The 17,052-nt window shown below is 45.1% G+C and overlaps 1 protein-coding gene across 4 annotated transcripts in view; it reads left to right on the top strand.

Moving 5' to 3' along the window:
- The window catches only part of jakmip2 (janus kinase and microtubule interacting protein 2), a 277,735-nt gene that overhangs the window by 172,838 nt on the left and 87,845 nt on the right, over window positions 1-17,052 (top strand). For all 4 annotated transcript variants that reach the window (XM_087995064.1, XM_043704011.2, XM_087995065.1 and 1 more), the window contains 3 exons: window positions 2,394-2,534; window positions 4,811-4,867; window positions 8,506-8,625. In XM_087995064.1, the coding sequence (XP_087851190.1) occupies window positions 2,394-2,534; window positions 4,811-4,867; window positions 8,506-8,625 (318 nt within the window). The remainder of the gene's footprint in view (window positions 1-2,393; window positions 2,535-4,810; window positions 4,868-8,505; window positions 8,626-17,052) is intronic.

The raw sequence follows: 17,052 nt of genomic DNA, 5'->3' as shown, positions 1-17,052 counted from the left end.
ATAAAATAGTGAGGACTGTAGATAGAGTTAATGGGAGTTGTCTTCCCCCTAGGCTGGGGGATTTCAATACGAGGCGGCACATTTTTGAGGTGAGAGAAGAGCGATTTTAATAAGATATGAGGGGCGAATATTTTACACATATGGTGATTTGCGTGTGGAATTAACTTCCTGAGGAAATAGTGGAGTGGGTACAATTACATCTTTTAACAGATATTTGGATAAGTACATGAATGAGAAAGTTTTGGAGGGATATGGGCCAGGAGGAGGCAGGTGGGACTAGTTTAGTTTGGGATTATGGTCAGCATGGACTGGTTGGAGGTTATTCACATTACTTTCACATTCAAGTTATTCAAAAGATATAACTCCAACTTTTCAAATGGCCACCAGTCCAGATTGGTCTTGGTCTGGCTTATGATGAGAGGAGTTAGAAAATAAGTCTCTGCTACAGAAATGAACACCAAACCAGTTTGATAACTCTGCCCCCCCCCCCCCTTTCAGTTCCACTGTGGGAATGCCCAGCCATTCATGTTGGGAGAAAATGCTGATAAAAATCACACAGCCAGCAGAGGCATAACTGATGAATGGAAATTCTTTGCAACAAGTTTAGGTTTGAAGAGAGGAAAATCTGTGGAAGAAGAGACCCACACTTTCCTTGCCCACCTTTGGGCGGCACGGTGGCTCAGTGGTTAGCACTGCTGCCTCACAGCACCCGGGTCCCAGGTTCGATTCCAGCCTCGGGCGACTGTCTGCGTGGATTTCCTCTGGGTGCTCCAGTTTCCTGCCACAGTCCAAAAATGTGCAAGTCAGGTGAATTGGCCATTCCAAAGTGCCCATAGGGATAGGTGCATTAGTTAGAGGGAAGTAGGTCTGGGTGGGTTACTCTTTGGCGGGTAGGTGTGGACTGGTTGGTCCAAAGGACTGTTTCCACACTGTAGGGAATCTAATCACCTAGAAGGAGGCACAGTCCTACTCTGCCCGGTCTCTCCAGGAAAACAGCACAATGGCTCAGTGGTCAGCACTGCTGCCCCACAGCGCCAGGGACTCAGGTTCGATTCCAGCCTCGGATGACTGCCTGCGTGGAGTTTGCACATTCTCCCAGTGTATGTGTGGATTTCCTCCCACAGTCCAAAGATGTGTAGTTTCAGGTAGATTGGCCATACTAAATTGCCTGTGGTGTTCAGGGTACTCTGGACCACCCCTACCCCGCGCCACACAGAGTCCAAAGATGCCCAGGTTGGGGTGGATTGGCTGTGGGAAAGTGCCCAGTGTGTGCAGGCTAGATGGGTTAGCCATGGGAAATACAGAATTACATGAGCTGGGTGAAATATTCTTCAGAACATTAGTGCAGACTCAAAAGGGCCAAATGGCATCTTTCTGTATTGTAGGGATTCTGTGAAAGAAAGGTCTGGCTGCTTGAGAGACTGAGGGTGGACCCGCACTGAGGGTGCATGGGGAGTTTGGGGGATGTGTTTGATCATCATCCTCTCTACTGATGTGACTCTGCCAGGAGCCTGGTAGCCTGACTGTCGGGTCTGGACACTGCCATGATGGTGGTTGTGGGAGAGGAGGAAATGGCTGGCATTTTCGGGAGGGAGTAAAGGTGGCCTAACCTTGACTAAAGGGGTGAGTGAAAATCCTTTCCAGGTCATTAGGAGCATGTTGTGAGGAGAGAAATTGCGAACATGGTTCGGGGAGACTGGGGATGGAAGTCCTACCTGTGTGTCCTGCTCACTATTTTCAAATGGCTCCAGAAAAGGCCACTAATTTTGTGGCACAGTGCTAGAGTGATGAGCCTCCTCAGGAGCAGCATGGAAGCAGGGACAGGCGGGCATGACGCTGTATGGGTAGGCGAATTGGAGCAAGATTTCCAACAGAGAGCAGCTTCTTTTTGAGGGAAAGAAGGGAAATGGGACTGCAAATACCTGGTGTGCTCATTAAATATTGACAACTGCAAGTTGAGGTGAGATGGTCAGTGGCTGAGAAATATTGCGAGTCAGAGTGGTGGGCATTTACCATTTAAAATAAGATAAAACGAACAAACTTGGACGGTGATGTATAGTTATTGGAACACAGTGCATTAGATCATAACTCTTCAAGTAGACTGCAGCCTGAGTCCACGTAGTTACGATTATGTACTATCTTCTACAGTTCCATTGTGTTTACTAACGTTGGCTGCTATCTGACCTGCTGTGCTTTTCCAGCACCACACCTTTTGACTCTGATTCTCCAGCATCTGCAGTCCTCCCTTTCTCCTTACAGACCAGCAATACGGCATTGCTATTGATGATAAGCAACTAAAAAAACTTCCTTCCCAAAGAATCACATGCTATTTTTTTTATTTGCGAGATTGTTTGGATTTCCCTTCTTTTAAATGAAAACCCTTCTCTCTGTAGAAAGAGAAAATCAGTTGTCACGCTCCACTGAAGAAATTACGTTCCTTAAATGATCTTGACCAAGCCCATGAAGAGCAAGAAGTGGAATTTTTAAAGCTTCAGGTTCTTGAGCAGCAGAATATCATTGATGATTTGACCAGGGTGAGTCCTCTGAATCTCATTGGCACCTGCATGTGTCATGTTGAATTGTTGTACTCTCTCTCTCATTTCTTCACTCCTGAGAGGCGTTTAGCCACAGGTGAAGGATAGACGCTCTTAGATTTTCTCCTAACATTATTTAGCACCATAGCAGCGACGCAGCCCGCATGCTGCAGTGCCTACTTATCACCAACTGGCTGGCGCTACACAATTGCGATTCAGTAGTGCTGCAAATTTCCATTGGCTCCTCAAGAAAAGACTTTGTCTCTCATCCAACCGCCCCCTCCATCTTGGCACAGTTCAGGTTAAGCGTGTGACAAATCTACATCTTCCCACTCTTCAAAACCATCTGAGTGATATATGTACATTTAAAAAAAGCTGCATACTACGTTGATACTGAAAAATAATCTAATCAAAGGACACTCTCTTATTCTTTACAATAAATATTTTCAATGGCGCAGAGAATGTTTTTGAAGAGTATTTTCATTCCAGCTACTTGTGTAAACATGAATACAGAGCTGTCCCCTGAGAAGTTTTAATCGGTTGGGGGGGGGGGGGGGGGGGGTAGTAATGTTATTATTTAATTCTAAAAACAATGCTTGAAGAATATTTTGTGAATGCTTAATGTGTTCCATTTTTTGACCTACTATTTTAATTGATGCGTTAAGCTGTTATTTTAAAGTAGTGAGTGGCACGGTGGCTCAGTGGTTTGCACTGCTGCCTCGCTGTGTTAGGGACCCGGGTTCAATTCCAGCCTTAGGCGACTGTCTGTGTGGAGATTGCACATTCTCCCCGTGTCTGCATGGGATTCCTCCGGTGCTCCAGTTTCCTCCCACAGTCCAAAGTTGTGCAGGTTAGATGATTTGGCCTTGCTAAATTGCCCATTGATATGTAGGTTAGGTGCATTAGTCAGGTTAAATATAGGATAATAGGGAGGGGAATGGGTCTGGGTGGGTTACTCTTCAGAGGGTCGGTGTGGACTTGTTGGGCTGAAGGGCCTGTTTCCACACTGTTGGGATTCTATATATAAAAAAAAGTGCACATTTGTCTTATCTGATTGGAAAAGGCATGCTTTTTCCAATATTAAAAGCTTTGAGATTTCCACCACTATGCCTGCACCCATCAAGACTCTACTGAAATTGGCTGTTGTTGAATGCTAGGATGGAAGTGATGGGCTGAGGCCTTGCAGTATTTTTCTGCACCATTTGTCTCCCAGCCATGCTGGGCATCAGGAACTTTGGCAAGCAAGATGGTTTGGGGGTGTTAACATTTTGTCTTCACATTATGACTTTTGCAAATGCTAAAATTTCTGATTGCTTCTCCCCATCCCCCCACTCCCCTCACAAACAGACACACACACACACATACCAGCCCTAGAGTAAATTCCAGCGCTTCCTGCATCTCCGAACTTATGGCAAGTCACGAACAGTACCGCAAACAGCCTTGGTACACATTTTCAGTATGCAAATGATTCTGATCTTCGGAAACAGGCATTTAGGCTCAAGAGATCAAGATATGAGAATAGGTGATAATTCTGCAGTTTAGAGAGATCCATGGCTATTAAGATAGAAATAGCAAGAACTGGGTTCATATAAGGTCATTGTTATTTTTCAAAAGAAAATTGAACAGTAGAAGAAAAATCACCGATTCTAGCCACCGACGTTATTTTTAAGATGATATTTTGCGTGGTAAAAATAGCTTTTCTATTTCAAGTCAAGTACTGCATAGACAGCTTGAAGGTGAGGGACACAGTACATGCTGCAGTGTAGTGTGGCCTCTACCAAGTCTAAAAGTGCTGCGTGTTATTCTGAGAGCAAATGTGACCATTCTATCACCTCGGAATCTGTATTCTGGAGCGATTAGGAAGATTACCGAAGGCATGTATAGTTTTGATGTCTTTTTAAAACAAAAATTCTGTGAAAATGAATTGGGATGCCGCACCTCTATCCGAGTCTGTGCAGAATTAGCCAGCGTTCTGAGCAGTTGCGGCTGCAAACAGAGACGGAAGGCAGACAGGTAGCTTTGCTCATGCCTCGTGCCAGTATTTGAAAAGGCCAGGAATGTGCGTGTGGGCTTTGTAAATCGCTTTCTTTCTGCATCGATGGTGCCATTGTATCATGTGTAAAACCCACAGAGCGATGAAAGGGTTGTTCACACTGGGAGGAGCTCCCATGTGATGAAACCATTGATTTATCTATTTTTATGAAATGACGCACTTATGTCAGTGGGCTTCTCTGTCATGTACCCAATTTCAGCTTTGTGAAACTCCCTTTCCCTAGGACAGAGAACGGCTGCTTCGTCGCAAGAGGCACAAAAGAAGTACAAAGCATATAAAGGTAATTGATGCTGGTTGGCACAGACATAGACTGCTTTCTTAAAGAGCTGTTTCAAAGATTTGAAACTTGTTATACTGGTCTGTTCAAGAGGACAGTGTAATTCTCACCCAGAAGACATTATTAAGACAAAAGCCCACAGTCTTATCTGGTATGTGGCCTTGCCAGCACCATTTTACCTTAGCCGTTTTCTTAACGGTTGTAGATAACCGATAGAGGGAAACAAGAAAGAAAGTAAGGCCCATTGTCAGATAGGCCTTCTCTTCTCCAATGCATTAGTGACTAAACCAGCTATCCAAAAGTTGGTAGATAGTGGGATTCATTCCCCCACCACCTCCCCCCCCCCCCCCCCCCCCTCCCCCTCCCCCATCCTGAATGGTTGCTTGAGTTTTTCTTTTAGTCATTTAAAAGTTGTCAGGAGGATTTGAGGTGGCACAGTGGCTCAGTGGTTAGCACTGTTGTCTCACGCGACCAGGGTTCGATTCCATCCTCGGGCGTCTGTCTGTGTGGAGTTTGCCCAATCTCCCCATCTAGGTTTGCTCCAATTTCCTTCCACAGTCCAAAGGTATGCAGATTAGATGGATTGGCCATGTTCAGGAATGTGTAAGTTATGTACATTAGTCAGGGGTTAATGCAGAGTAATAGGGGTAGGGGAATGGGTCTGGGTGGGTTACTCTTCGGAGGATTGATATGGACTTGTTGGGCCAATGGCCTGTTTCCACGCTGTAGGGATTCAGGGATTCTATGATGCCTGTGGATGGAGGCACTGCCCCTATCTCGCTTACGTAAGCCCCAGACTCCTGGACAGTCTCCTGTCCATCCTCTCCCTGTGAAAGTCATCAGATTGTGTTCCCCACTTGGCCTTGCCATTCAGTTCTGATCCAGTACTCAAAGTCTTGCCCCAGATCTTCCCCAGTACATCAGGTTTGGGAGGGAAATTGGGTCTGTGGAGTCTCCATAAGAAGAAAGTACAGGATGATGGTTTTGGGCTCCTGGGGCCAACTCTGCCATTCAACAGAATCATGACTAATTCACCATTTCTCCTGTCCACTTTCCTGCCTTTTCCACCATAATCCTTGAATCCTCTGCTGATCAAGAATCTATTTATCTCAGCATTGAATGCACACAAGGACTCTGCCATAACAGCTTTCTGTGAAAAGGTGTTCCAAAGACACTTATTCTTCTGAGAGAAGGATTTCTTCCTCATTTCAGTCTTACGCTGGGGCCCCCATTATTCTGGTCTGAGACTCTCCCCATGAGGGGTAATATCATCTCAGTGTTTTCCCTGTCAAGCTCCTTACAATTCCTGTATGTTTCAATGAGATCACCTCATATTCCTCAAAACCCCAGAGACTAGAATCCAAATATGATTTTGCTTTGCCCATAACACAGTCCCTCTATACCGAGGATCACCCCATTAACCTTCACTGAGCCACCTCCAATGAAATGATATTTCTTTTCTTTAAATAAGGGGACCAAAACGGTTCTTGATACTCCAGATGTGGTCTCACCAGCACCTTGGAGAGTTACAGTAGACTTCCCTACTCCCTTAACACTCAACTCCCTTAAAACACATTGCGGAACAGTGGCTCAGTGGTTAGCACTGCTTTCTCATAGCGCCAGGGACCTGGGTTCAATTCCAGCCTCAGGCGACTGTCTGTGTGGAGTTTACACATTCTCCCTGTGTCTGTGTGGGTTTCCTCTGACAGTCCAAAGATGTGCAGGTTAGGGTGGATTTGCCGTGCTAAATTGCCCATAGTGTTCAGGGATGTGTAGATTATATGCATTAGTCAGGGGAAATGTTGGTTAAAGGGTCAGTGTGGGCTATTCTTTGGAGGGGCAGTATGGACTTGTTGGGCTGAAGGGCCTGTTTCCACACTGTAGGAATTCTAATTCTAACTCAAAGTAAGGATCAACATTCCATTAGCCTCGCTGATTAGCTGCTGCACCCAATGTGCTGGCTTTCTGTGTTTTATGTATAATTACCCCCTAGTCCCTTTGTGATGCAGCTCTCTGCAGTTGTTCTCCGTTTAAATAATACTCTATTCTTTTGTGCTCTCTGCCAAAATAAACAACTTCACATTTTCCCGCATTATATACTCCATTTTCCAACTTCTTGCAAACTCACTTAACCTATCAGTATCCATCTGTGAACTGTTTGTACCCCTCTCACAATCTACCTTTCCACCTATTTGTGTGTTGTCTGCAAGTTTGGTTACACTACATTCACTTCCTGCAAGTTATTTTATATTGTAAACAGTTTGCTCACAGCGCTGATCCCTGTGGAATGCAACTGGTTAGAGGTCACTAAACTGGGAAAGAATCCCTTATCCCAACTCGCCATTCCAATAGCCAGTTCTCTCTTTATCCAGAAGTGTGGTGCTGAAAAAGCACAGCTGGTCAGGCAGCATCCGAGGAGCAGGAGAGTCGACATTTTGAGCATAAGGAATGAAGGGCTTATGCTTGAAACGTCGACTCTCTTGCTCCTCGGATGCTGCCTGACCGACTGTGCTTTGCCAGCGCCACACCTTTTGACTCTGATCTCCAGTATCTGCAGTCTTCACTTTCTCCTGATTCTCAATGTGCTACATCCAACACCCTGGACTCCTATCTTATGACTTAGCCATTCTGAGGTACATTGGTGACCATTTTCTGGAATTCTAAAGACAGCATATCTACTGGTTCCCTCTATCTACTCTGATTAAGACATCCTTGAAAAACTCTCAGTCACCAGAAACAACTTCACTTTCATGAATCCATGTTGGCTCTGCTTGGTTAAATTATGATTTTCCATCCCATCTAACAGGAGCACACTTCGGGAGGAGTATCCAGTCAAGGTAGCGCAAGATATCTCTGCACTTACACGTGGTGCAATGTTCCTGCAACAGGACCCTATGGCTGAGAACATACTCAATCATCAAGTAGCCTTTAAGCTTAATTGTTTTGTCAGTGAATGAAAGATGAGAGCTAGGCTCTCTTCTGTTGGTTTGTTGAAGCTTAATGAGTTGAATACTTTTAAGCAGAGGCAAAAGAAAATCTGAAACATGTCCTATCAACACACCTTGTCTTACTTTTGAAAGAGCCACAGATGTCCATGCTTTGATTCACAATGACGAAAGTATCTGATCAGTAAAATTCTACAGTCAGGTCATCAAAGTGTCGCTGAAATGCACATGTTACTTTTTGGAGGGAAAGTATGTGTAGAAACTAATTTGTAATATTATTTTTAAGGATTAGTGCTTGTTGTAGAAGTAATGCTGGCACATTTACTTCCCATTACACTCCAGTTGATGCGCCTAAATCATTCCACAGCACATGGTAAGACCTGAGAAAAATCAACAAAAATATGTTTGGATTCTAGTCTCTGGAGTTTCGAGGAATAAGAGGTGATCTCATTGAAACATACAGGAATTTTAAGGAGCTTGACAGGGAAAATACTGAGATGATATTACCCCTCATGGGGAGAGTATCTTTGTATAATATCTGATAATTTTGAACTTCTGGGAAACAAGACATTACCATTCCCATGATTCTAAGTGAGTGTTTTATTCTTGCATTTGTAACTCTTCTGGGGAATGGGTGAAAGTTGGAGTTTTCGCTATTTGAGAATAACTGTTTTCCTTCTCGTCCTGCACTCTCAGAGACATGTAGTAGAGACATGTTTTGGATTTGATGAAGAATCGATGGATTCAGAAACGTCTTCCTTGGCTTCCTACAGAACAGACAGGACACCAGCAACGCCAGAGGATGATTTGAATGAAGTGAGTAGATGGCATATTAACAGAAGTTGTTGGTTCCTACGGCATTTGGCATGCTTGCTTTCAAAGCTCAGTCCTTTGAGTATAGGAGTTGCGAAGTTATGTTGACATTGTACGAGACATTGGTGAGGCCTCTTCTGGAATACTGTGTCCATGTTTGGTCACCCAGTTATAGGAAGGATATTATCAGGCGAGAGAAGGTTCAGAAGAGATTTAACAGGATGCTGCTGGGTGTGGAAGGTTTGAGTTATAAAAGAAAGGCTGGATCAGCTGGGACTTTTATCATTGGAGTGTAGGGGGTTGAGAGGTAACTTTATAGAATTCTATAGAGTAGTGAGAGGTATAGTTAGTGTTAATAGTAATTGTCTTTTCCCTAGGATGGGGGATTTCAAGACTATGGGGGAATATTGTTAAAATGAGAGGAGAGAGATTAAAAAAGACATCATGGGCAATTTCTTTTACAGAGGTTGGTTCGTGTGTGGAATGAACCTCCTGAGGAAGTGGTGGATGTGGGTGCAATTACATTATTTAAGAGATATTTTGATAAACACATGAATAGGAAGGTTTTGGAGGGAAATGGGGCAGGAGCAGGCAGGTGGGACTAGTTTAGTTTGGGATTATGTTCAATATGTACTGGTTGGACTGAAGGGTCTGTTTCCATACTGTATGACTCTATGTGACTGAAAGAAATGCAGAAATTTACAGCAGCTGTACATTGAAGGTTATAGGTAAAGGGAAAGTTGTTACAGTCCTAGGGGTGTTTCCTCAAATGTGAAAATAGTATCATTTAATGGTCGAGAGTGTAGTGCTGGAAAGACCCAGCATGTCAGGCAGCATCCGAAAAGCAGGAGAATTGACATTTCTGGCATAAGCTCTTCATCAGGAATCTCTTCCTGATGAAGGGCTTATGCCCGAAATGTTGATTCACCTGCTCCTTGGATGCTGCCTGACCTGTTGTGCTTTTTCCATTTGCTTATTAAAAGTACTGACTTAAGTATGGTAAGTTTTATCCCTTTTATGTAAGTGTTTAACTGCATTGAAATAAGGTAACTTCTCCACCTTCAGATAACTCTCGACTGATCTCCAGCATCTGCAGTCCTCAATTTCTCCTCATTTAATGGTGAAAACATTGAATACTATAAGCTGAGATGTTGCTAATTTTTTTAAAAATGAGTATGCCAGTTATGTATCTTAAGGACAAGTAAACATGTATGTTTCTGTAAAATCTGAGTATTGGGAAGCACAATGCACAATATCAGTTCACTTTCTTGAACATTGGTCAGACTCATGAACTGATCCTTGTGAGAAGTCTACAGGAAGTGAATTTGTTACGTTTAACCAGTTTCCAAAGAAACACAAGCTGATGATTTCAGAAGGGCAAAAAGGGTCAATGGGCGTAATTGGGGAATGTCTCATCAATGCTGTAGGAATGTTCCCTTGGGTACTGTTATTTTGGGATGATATTAAAAAAAACTTGTTGGTCTTAAAGGACAAATGTTACTCCTGATTTGCTGCATTGTGCATGCCTGGAATAAATGAATAGTAAATTAGGGACTTTTTATTTTAGAAATGTACTTTTTTCATTCAACAATATCTTTAGTTACAAGCACAGTTCAATTCTGTGCAGTGCCATATCAAGAAAATAAGCAAGCATTGGAGTTTGACTCTACCCAAACAATCAAAGTCATCTCTTACACATACAAGACTATATTTACATGTGCTTAAGGCATTAGAAGGGTCCGATAACTGAGTGGACCCCCATTTAATTTCAGCAGAAGGAACACAGACAGTGGTCTTTTCCGACTGTGCATTGGTGGCAGCGAGCCCAGACTTTACTGCATCGCTCGGCATGAAGGATAGACTTTGCATCCAACCTGAACTTGGTCTCAGTTGGAAGTGGGGGCTTGAAGCAGACAGAGAACATTGCATCCTTGAGCATTTGATACCTTGCTTGGATTAGATTTGATTTATTGTCGTCACATATAGCTAAGTACAGTGAAAGGTTTTGTTTTGCGAGCAGTACAGGCAGATCATAACATACAAGGACGTACAGATCATAGGGTGCTTAGACAGAGAGGCATACAAGGTTATAGCTGCACAAAGCATGGTCAATGTTATCTGAAGGTGGAGAAGTTACCTTATTTCAATGCAGTTAAACACTTACATAAAAGGGATAAAACTTACCATACTTAAGTCAGTACTTTTAATAAGCAAATGTAACACATACAGATGGCTGTATGGTGTTTATAGCTGAAAAATGTGTTGCTGGAAAAGCGCAGCAGGTCAGACAGCATCCAAGGAGCAGGAGAATCGACGTTTCGGGCATGAGCCCTTCTTCAGGAATGAGGAAAGTGTGCCAAGCAGGTTAAGATAAAAGGTAGGGAGGAGGGACTTGGGGGAGGGGCATTGGGAATGCGATAGGTGGAAGGAGGTTAAGGTGAGGGTGATAGGCCGGAAAGGGGCTGGGGGCGGAGAGGTTGGGACGATGATTGCAGGTCAAGAAGGCGGTGCTGAGTCCGAGGGTTGGGACTGAGATAAGGTGGGGGGAGGGAAAATGAGGAAGCTGGAGAAATCTACATTCATCCTTTGTGGTTGGAGGGTTCCTAGGCAGAAGATGAGGCGCTCTTCCTCCAGGCGTCGTGTTGCCATGGTCTGGCGATGGAGGAGTCCAAGGACACTTTAACTCCCCCTCCCATCCTTGGCGGAGTGGGAGGGGGAGTTAAAGTGTTCAGCCATGGCGCGTTGGGTTGGTTGGTGCGGGTGTCCCAGAGGTGTTCTCTGAAACGTTCCGCAAGTAGGCGGCCTGTCTCCCCAATGTAGAGGAGGCCACATCGGGTGCAGTGGATGCAGTAAATGATGTGTGTGGAGGTGCAGGTGAATCTGTGGCGGATATAGAAGGATCCCTTGGGGCTTTGGAGGGAACTGAGGGGGGAGGTGTGTGCGCAAGTTTTGCATTTCTTGTGGTTGCAGGGGAAGGTGCTGGGAGTGGAGGTTGAGTTGGTGGGGGGTATGGACCTGATGAGGGAGTCGTGGAGGGACTGGTCTTTCTGGAACACTGATAGGGGCGGGAAGGGAAATGTGGGGTCTGTTTGGAGGTGGCGGAAATGACGATGGATGATACGATGTGTCTGGAGGTTGGTGGGTTGGTAGATGAGGACCAGTGGGGTTCTGTCCTGGTGGCGATTGGAGGGGCAGGGTTCAAGGGCGGAGGAGCGGAAAGTGGAGGAGATGCGGTGGAGAACATCGTCAACCACGTCTGAGGGGAAATTGCGGTCTTTGAAGAAGGAGGCCATCTGGGTTGTTCTGAATTGGAATTGGTCGTCCTGGGAGCAGATGCGGCGGAAGCGAAGGAATTGGGAATATGGGATGGCATTTTTACAGGGGGCAGGGTGGGAGGAGGTGTAGTCTAGGTAGCTGTGGGAGTCAGTCAGTTTATAGTAAATGTCCATGTTTAGTCTGTCGCCCGAGATAGAAATGGAGAGGTCTAGGAAGGGGAGGGAGGAGTCTGAGACGGTCCAGGTAAATTTGAGGTCGGGGTGGAAGGTGTAAGTAAAGTGGATGAACTGTTCAACCTCCTCGTGGGAGCACGAGGTAGCACCGATACAGTCATCGATGTAGCGGAGGAAAAGGTGGGGGGGTGGTGCCAGTGTAGCTGTGGAAGATGTACTGTTCCACATATCCGATGAAAAGGCAGGCATAGTAGGGGCCCATGCGGATGCCCATGGCTACTCCTTTGGTTTGGAGGAAGTGGGAGGATTGGAAAGAGAAGTTGTTCAGAGTGAGGACCAGTTCAGTCAGTCGAAGGAGGGTGTCAGTGGAAGGGTACTGGTTGGTTCGGCGGGAAAGGAAGATGCGGAGGGCTTTGAGGCCTTAGTGATGGGGGAATGTTCCTCCAAACAACTTCTCTTTCCAATCCTCCCACTTCCTCCAAACCAAAGGATTAGCCATGGGCCCCAGCTATGCCTGCCTCTTCATTGGATATGTGGAACAGTCCATCTTCCGCAGCTGCACCGGCACCACCCCCCCACCTTTTCCTCCACTACATCGATGACTGTATCGGCGCTACCTCATGCTCCCATGAGGAGGTTGAACAGTTCATCCACTTTACTTACACCTTCCACCCCGACCTCAAATTTACCTGGACCGTCTCAGACTCCTCCCTCCCCTTCCTAGACCTCTCCATTTCTATCTCGGGCGACAGACTAAACATGGACATTTACTATAAACTGACTGACTCCCACAGCTACCTAGACTACACCTCCTCCCACCCTGCCCCCTGTAAAAACGCCATCCCATATTCCCAATTCCTTCGCCTCCGCCGCATCTGCTCCCAGGAGGACCAATTCCAATACCGAACATCCCAGATGGCCTCCTTCTTCAAAGACCGCAAATTCCCCCCAGACGTGGTTGATGATGCTCTCCACCGCATCTCCTCCACTTTCCGCTCCTCCGCCCTTGAACCCCACCCCTCCAATCGCCACCAGGACAGAACCCCACTGGTCCTCACCTACCAACCCACCAACCTCCAGATACATCGAATCATCCTTCGTCAATTTCGCCACCTCCAAACAGACCTCACCACCAAGGTTTTATTTCCCTCCCCTCCCCTATCAGTGTTCCGGAGAGACCACTCCCTCCGCGACTCCCTCATCAGGTCCACACCCCCCACAAACCCAACCTCCACTCCAGGCACCTTCCTCTGCAACAGCAAGAAATGCAAAACTTGCCCCCACACCTCCCCCCTCACTTCTCTCCAAGGCCCCAAGGGACACTTCCATATCCGCCACAAATTCACCTGCACCTCCACACACATCATTTTCTGCATCTGCTGCACCCGATGTGGCCTCCTCTAAATTGGGGAGACAGGCCTCGTACTTGCGGAACGTTTCAGGGAATACCTCTGGGACACCCGGACCAACCAACCCAACTGCCCCGTGGCTGAACACTTTAACTCCCCCTCCCACTCCGCTAAGGACATGCAGGTCCTTGGACTCCTCCATCGCCAGACCATGGCAACACGATGCCTGGAGGAAGAGCGCCTCATCTTCCGCCGAGGAACCCTCCAACCACAAGGGATGAATGCAGATTTCTCCAGCTTCCTCATTTTCCCTCCCCCCACCTTATCTCAGTCCCAACCCTCGGAATTAGCACCGCCTTCTTGACCTGCAATCATCTTCCTGACCTCTCCGCCCCCACCTTCACCTCCTTCCACCTATCACATTCCCAATGCCCCTCCCCCAAGTCCCTCTTCCCTACCTTTTATCTTAGCCTGCTTGGCACACCTTCCTCATTCCTGAAGAAGGGCTTATGCCCGAAACATCAATTCTCCTGCTCCTTTGATGCTGCCTGACCTGCTGCGCTTTTCCAGCAACACATTTTTCAGCTCTGATCTCCAGCATCTGCAAACTTCACTTTCTCCTGTATGGTGTTTATAAGCAATCAAGGGCAATGGAAAACATGTAAATCATCTTTCCTTTAATCACTACATCTTCAATGGCTACACTTGAATCGAATTCTGCCATTTCTCCCAATGTGGATGAGTAGCGTGTACTTTAAAGCCTTCAAACATGCTTTATCAGGTTTGGATCAGGTGTTTGTGAGGATGTATACGCTTTGAATATACTTCCTGCTATCTGTTTTAAATTTGCTCGACTCTACTTTGGTCATACAAGTTTGCTCGTAAGCAATAGGAGCGTAAACACTTGTGTAGTATTTGGTTGGTAGATGTTGATTACGTGTAGGTCATTAACCTTGCAGCTGAATGAATGATTGAATGATTTATTGTCACATATATCTAGGGTCATAATCCTATGCCATTTAGAGGTACAAACAAATTTCTTTTAGAAAGTACTTAAATACAGGTAACCTTCATTGGCCAGGGTCCCAGATGTGACTCCGGCCTACCGTAGCCAGGAGCCCCCGCTCCACCATCATCACCATATTTGACAAGCCAGTACCATGGAAAGAGTCCTCGCTCTGGGTCGACTGCAGACAGTAGTCCCCGCCCCACCATTGCTTCAGTCACCACACCGCCATTCCAGGCGTGGGCCTACGAGCCAGGAGTCAATACCAAAACTGTTGCACCAACTTGACTCCAGCGTAGAAAGCCTTTACGCATCGCTGTCAGTGAGAGATTGGCTGATGTGTTGCTTTGAAGAAAAGAGCTTCAAATTGAATCGAACTTTCACAGTGCAGATTGCAGTATCTGTTCTGAAATGAGTTCAAGGTTCTCATCCCCTTTGTAGTTCAGATGACTCTTGCAGTTCACAATCCCACCTGAATCCATGAAAGGGATCTTTGAAGTCGTAAATCACATGAGACACTATCAGTTTGATCCTCATCACTTCGGATTTATTTCTTGTAAATCAAACATTTAACCAGCTCCATATTACACGGGATTGCCTTCACAGCGTGAGATTTAAACTTTAAAAATCAAACAATCGATCAATCAGCTACATCTGTGTTCAGAGGGTGACATGGGAGAACTCAGACATGAAGCCGAACTGAACGGCAATATTCAGATATTCTTATTGCTCAGACTGTCTCAGTTTCTGAATGGTTTTTGATCAGATAACTACACCAGAATCTTACCATTAGTCATCCAGTGCATCTGTGAAATACTAGCTATTCACTTTTTTTCCACACAATGTATATACGTCTGCCTATGTCACAGAGTCATAGTCAGAGTCATGCAGCACCGAAACAGACCTTTTGGTCCAATCAGTCCATGCCGATCATAATCCCAAACTGAACTACTCCCACCTGCCTGGTCCTGGCCCTGGCCCATATCCCTCTAAGCCTTTCCTATTCATTTTTAAAAATCACACAACACCAGGTTATAGTCCAACAGGTTTAATTGGAAGCACACTATAACCTGGACTATAACCTGGTGTTGTGTGATTTTTAACTTTGTCCACCCCAGTCCAACACCGGCATCTCCGAATCATTTCCTATTCATGTACTTGTCCAAATATCTTTTGAACATTATAATTATACTCACATCCACCACTTCCTTGAGCAGTTCATTCCACACGTGAACCATCCTCTGTGAAATAAATTTGCCCCTCATGTCTTTTTTTAAATCTGCCTTTTCTCACCTTAAAAATATGCCCCCTAATCTTGAAAGCCCCCCCTCACAGGGAAAAGACACCTCTATTAACTTTATTTTACCTCTCATTATTTTATACACTTCAATAAGGTCGCCTCGGAACCTCCTAAGCTCCAGTGAAAAGTCTCAGCCTATTCAGTTTCTCCTTATAACTCAAGCCTTCAGTACCCGGCAACATCCTGGTAAATCTCTTCTGAACCTTCTCGGGCGTAATAATATCCTTCTGATAACTGGGTGATCCTGGTTCAATTTTGAGAGAGGAACCTAAACTCACTGTTGACCTTTGTAATGAGTCTGAGTGTCTGGCAGGTTATACACAGATTTGTTGATGGCAAAGAGAGCTGTTAGTAAGTGCCACTATTCTGATCTATGTAGAAATCACCACCTCAAACCTGCCAGGTGCCTTTTCAATCCCAGGCCTCACCTTAGACAGCTGCGTTTATAAAAGGTACGTGGATTAATGGGTAGAATAATCTTGTTACTGAACAAATAATTGAGAGGCCAATGAAATGCTGCACAGAATATGCATTCAAATTGCACCACAGCAGTCTGAGAATAGAGTTTCCATTTTGGAAGGTTGGGAAACAAAAAGCTGGTGTTTTCTCTTGCGTAAAAGCATAACTTATATAATTCATTTTTCCATCGGTCCGAAGGTTCAGGCGCTTCACAGAACATTGGTGGGAAATCAAATCCTGACATTCTACACTTGGTTTCAGCATTGCTTTTCCAAAGTAACTTTAATTATAGTCTTCTGTCTGAAAAAAAAATGTTAGTTTCTCAAGTAAACCTTTCAGATAACCATTCTCTGTTACCAATTTTATTATTGTTCAGCCACAAACTTGGCGCATAAAAAAAGACTATCAGCTAGTCCAGTTGCCTTCTCTCAGCTATTCCTATTTTATACACGTAGATATTTTTAATTAAATCAATATGTCCAGTGATGTTATGACACACTTCTGGGGTAAGTGCCTCTGCACCACAACAGCTCTACAGACCTAGACATTCTTCCACTTGTGATGAACCTTTTCAGAGGTGTTATGACATACCTCTGTGTCAAGAAGGACTTGGTAAAGAGGTAAACTCACTGGCCCTGTACCTCAGGTGCTATTGATATTTAGATATTTATATAATCTACCTGCTGACTCATATTATTACACATCTCTAGAACATGTGGACTTCCTGCCTCGGCGTAGAGTCGCTACCAACGTACCATAGGTGCCCTTGATTTTTTTTTCTAATCAAGGGGCGGCAATGGCCTAGTGGTATTATCACTGGATTGTTGACCCAGATAATGTTCTGGAGACCGGTGTTCAAATCCCACC

This window comes from Chiloscyllium plagiosum, unplaced genomic scaffold, assembly GCF_037043375.1.
Source record: "Chiloscyllium plagiosum isolate Xiang-an unplaced genomic scaffold, Cpla_swu_hap1 HiC_scaffold_16, whole genome shotgun sequence".
NCBI lineage: Eukaryota > Metazoa > Chordata > Chondrichthyes > Orectolobiformes > Hemiscylliidae > Chiloscyllium > Chiloscyllium plagiosum.
Note: the sequence above shows the minus strand (reverse complement) of the source record. Positions and strands in the feature narration are given on the sequence as shown.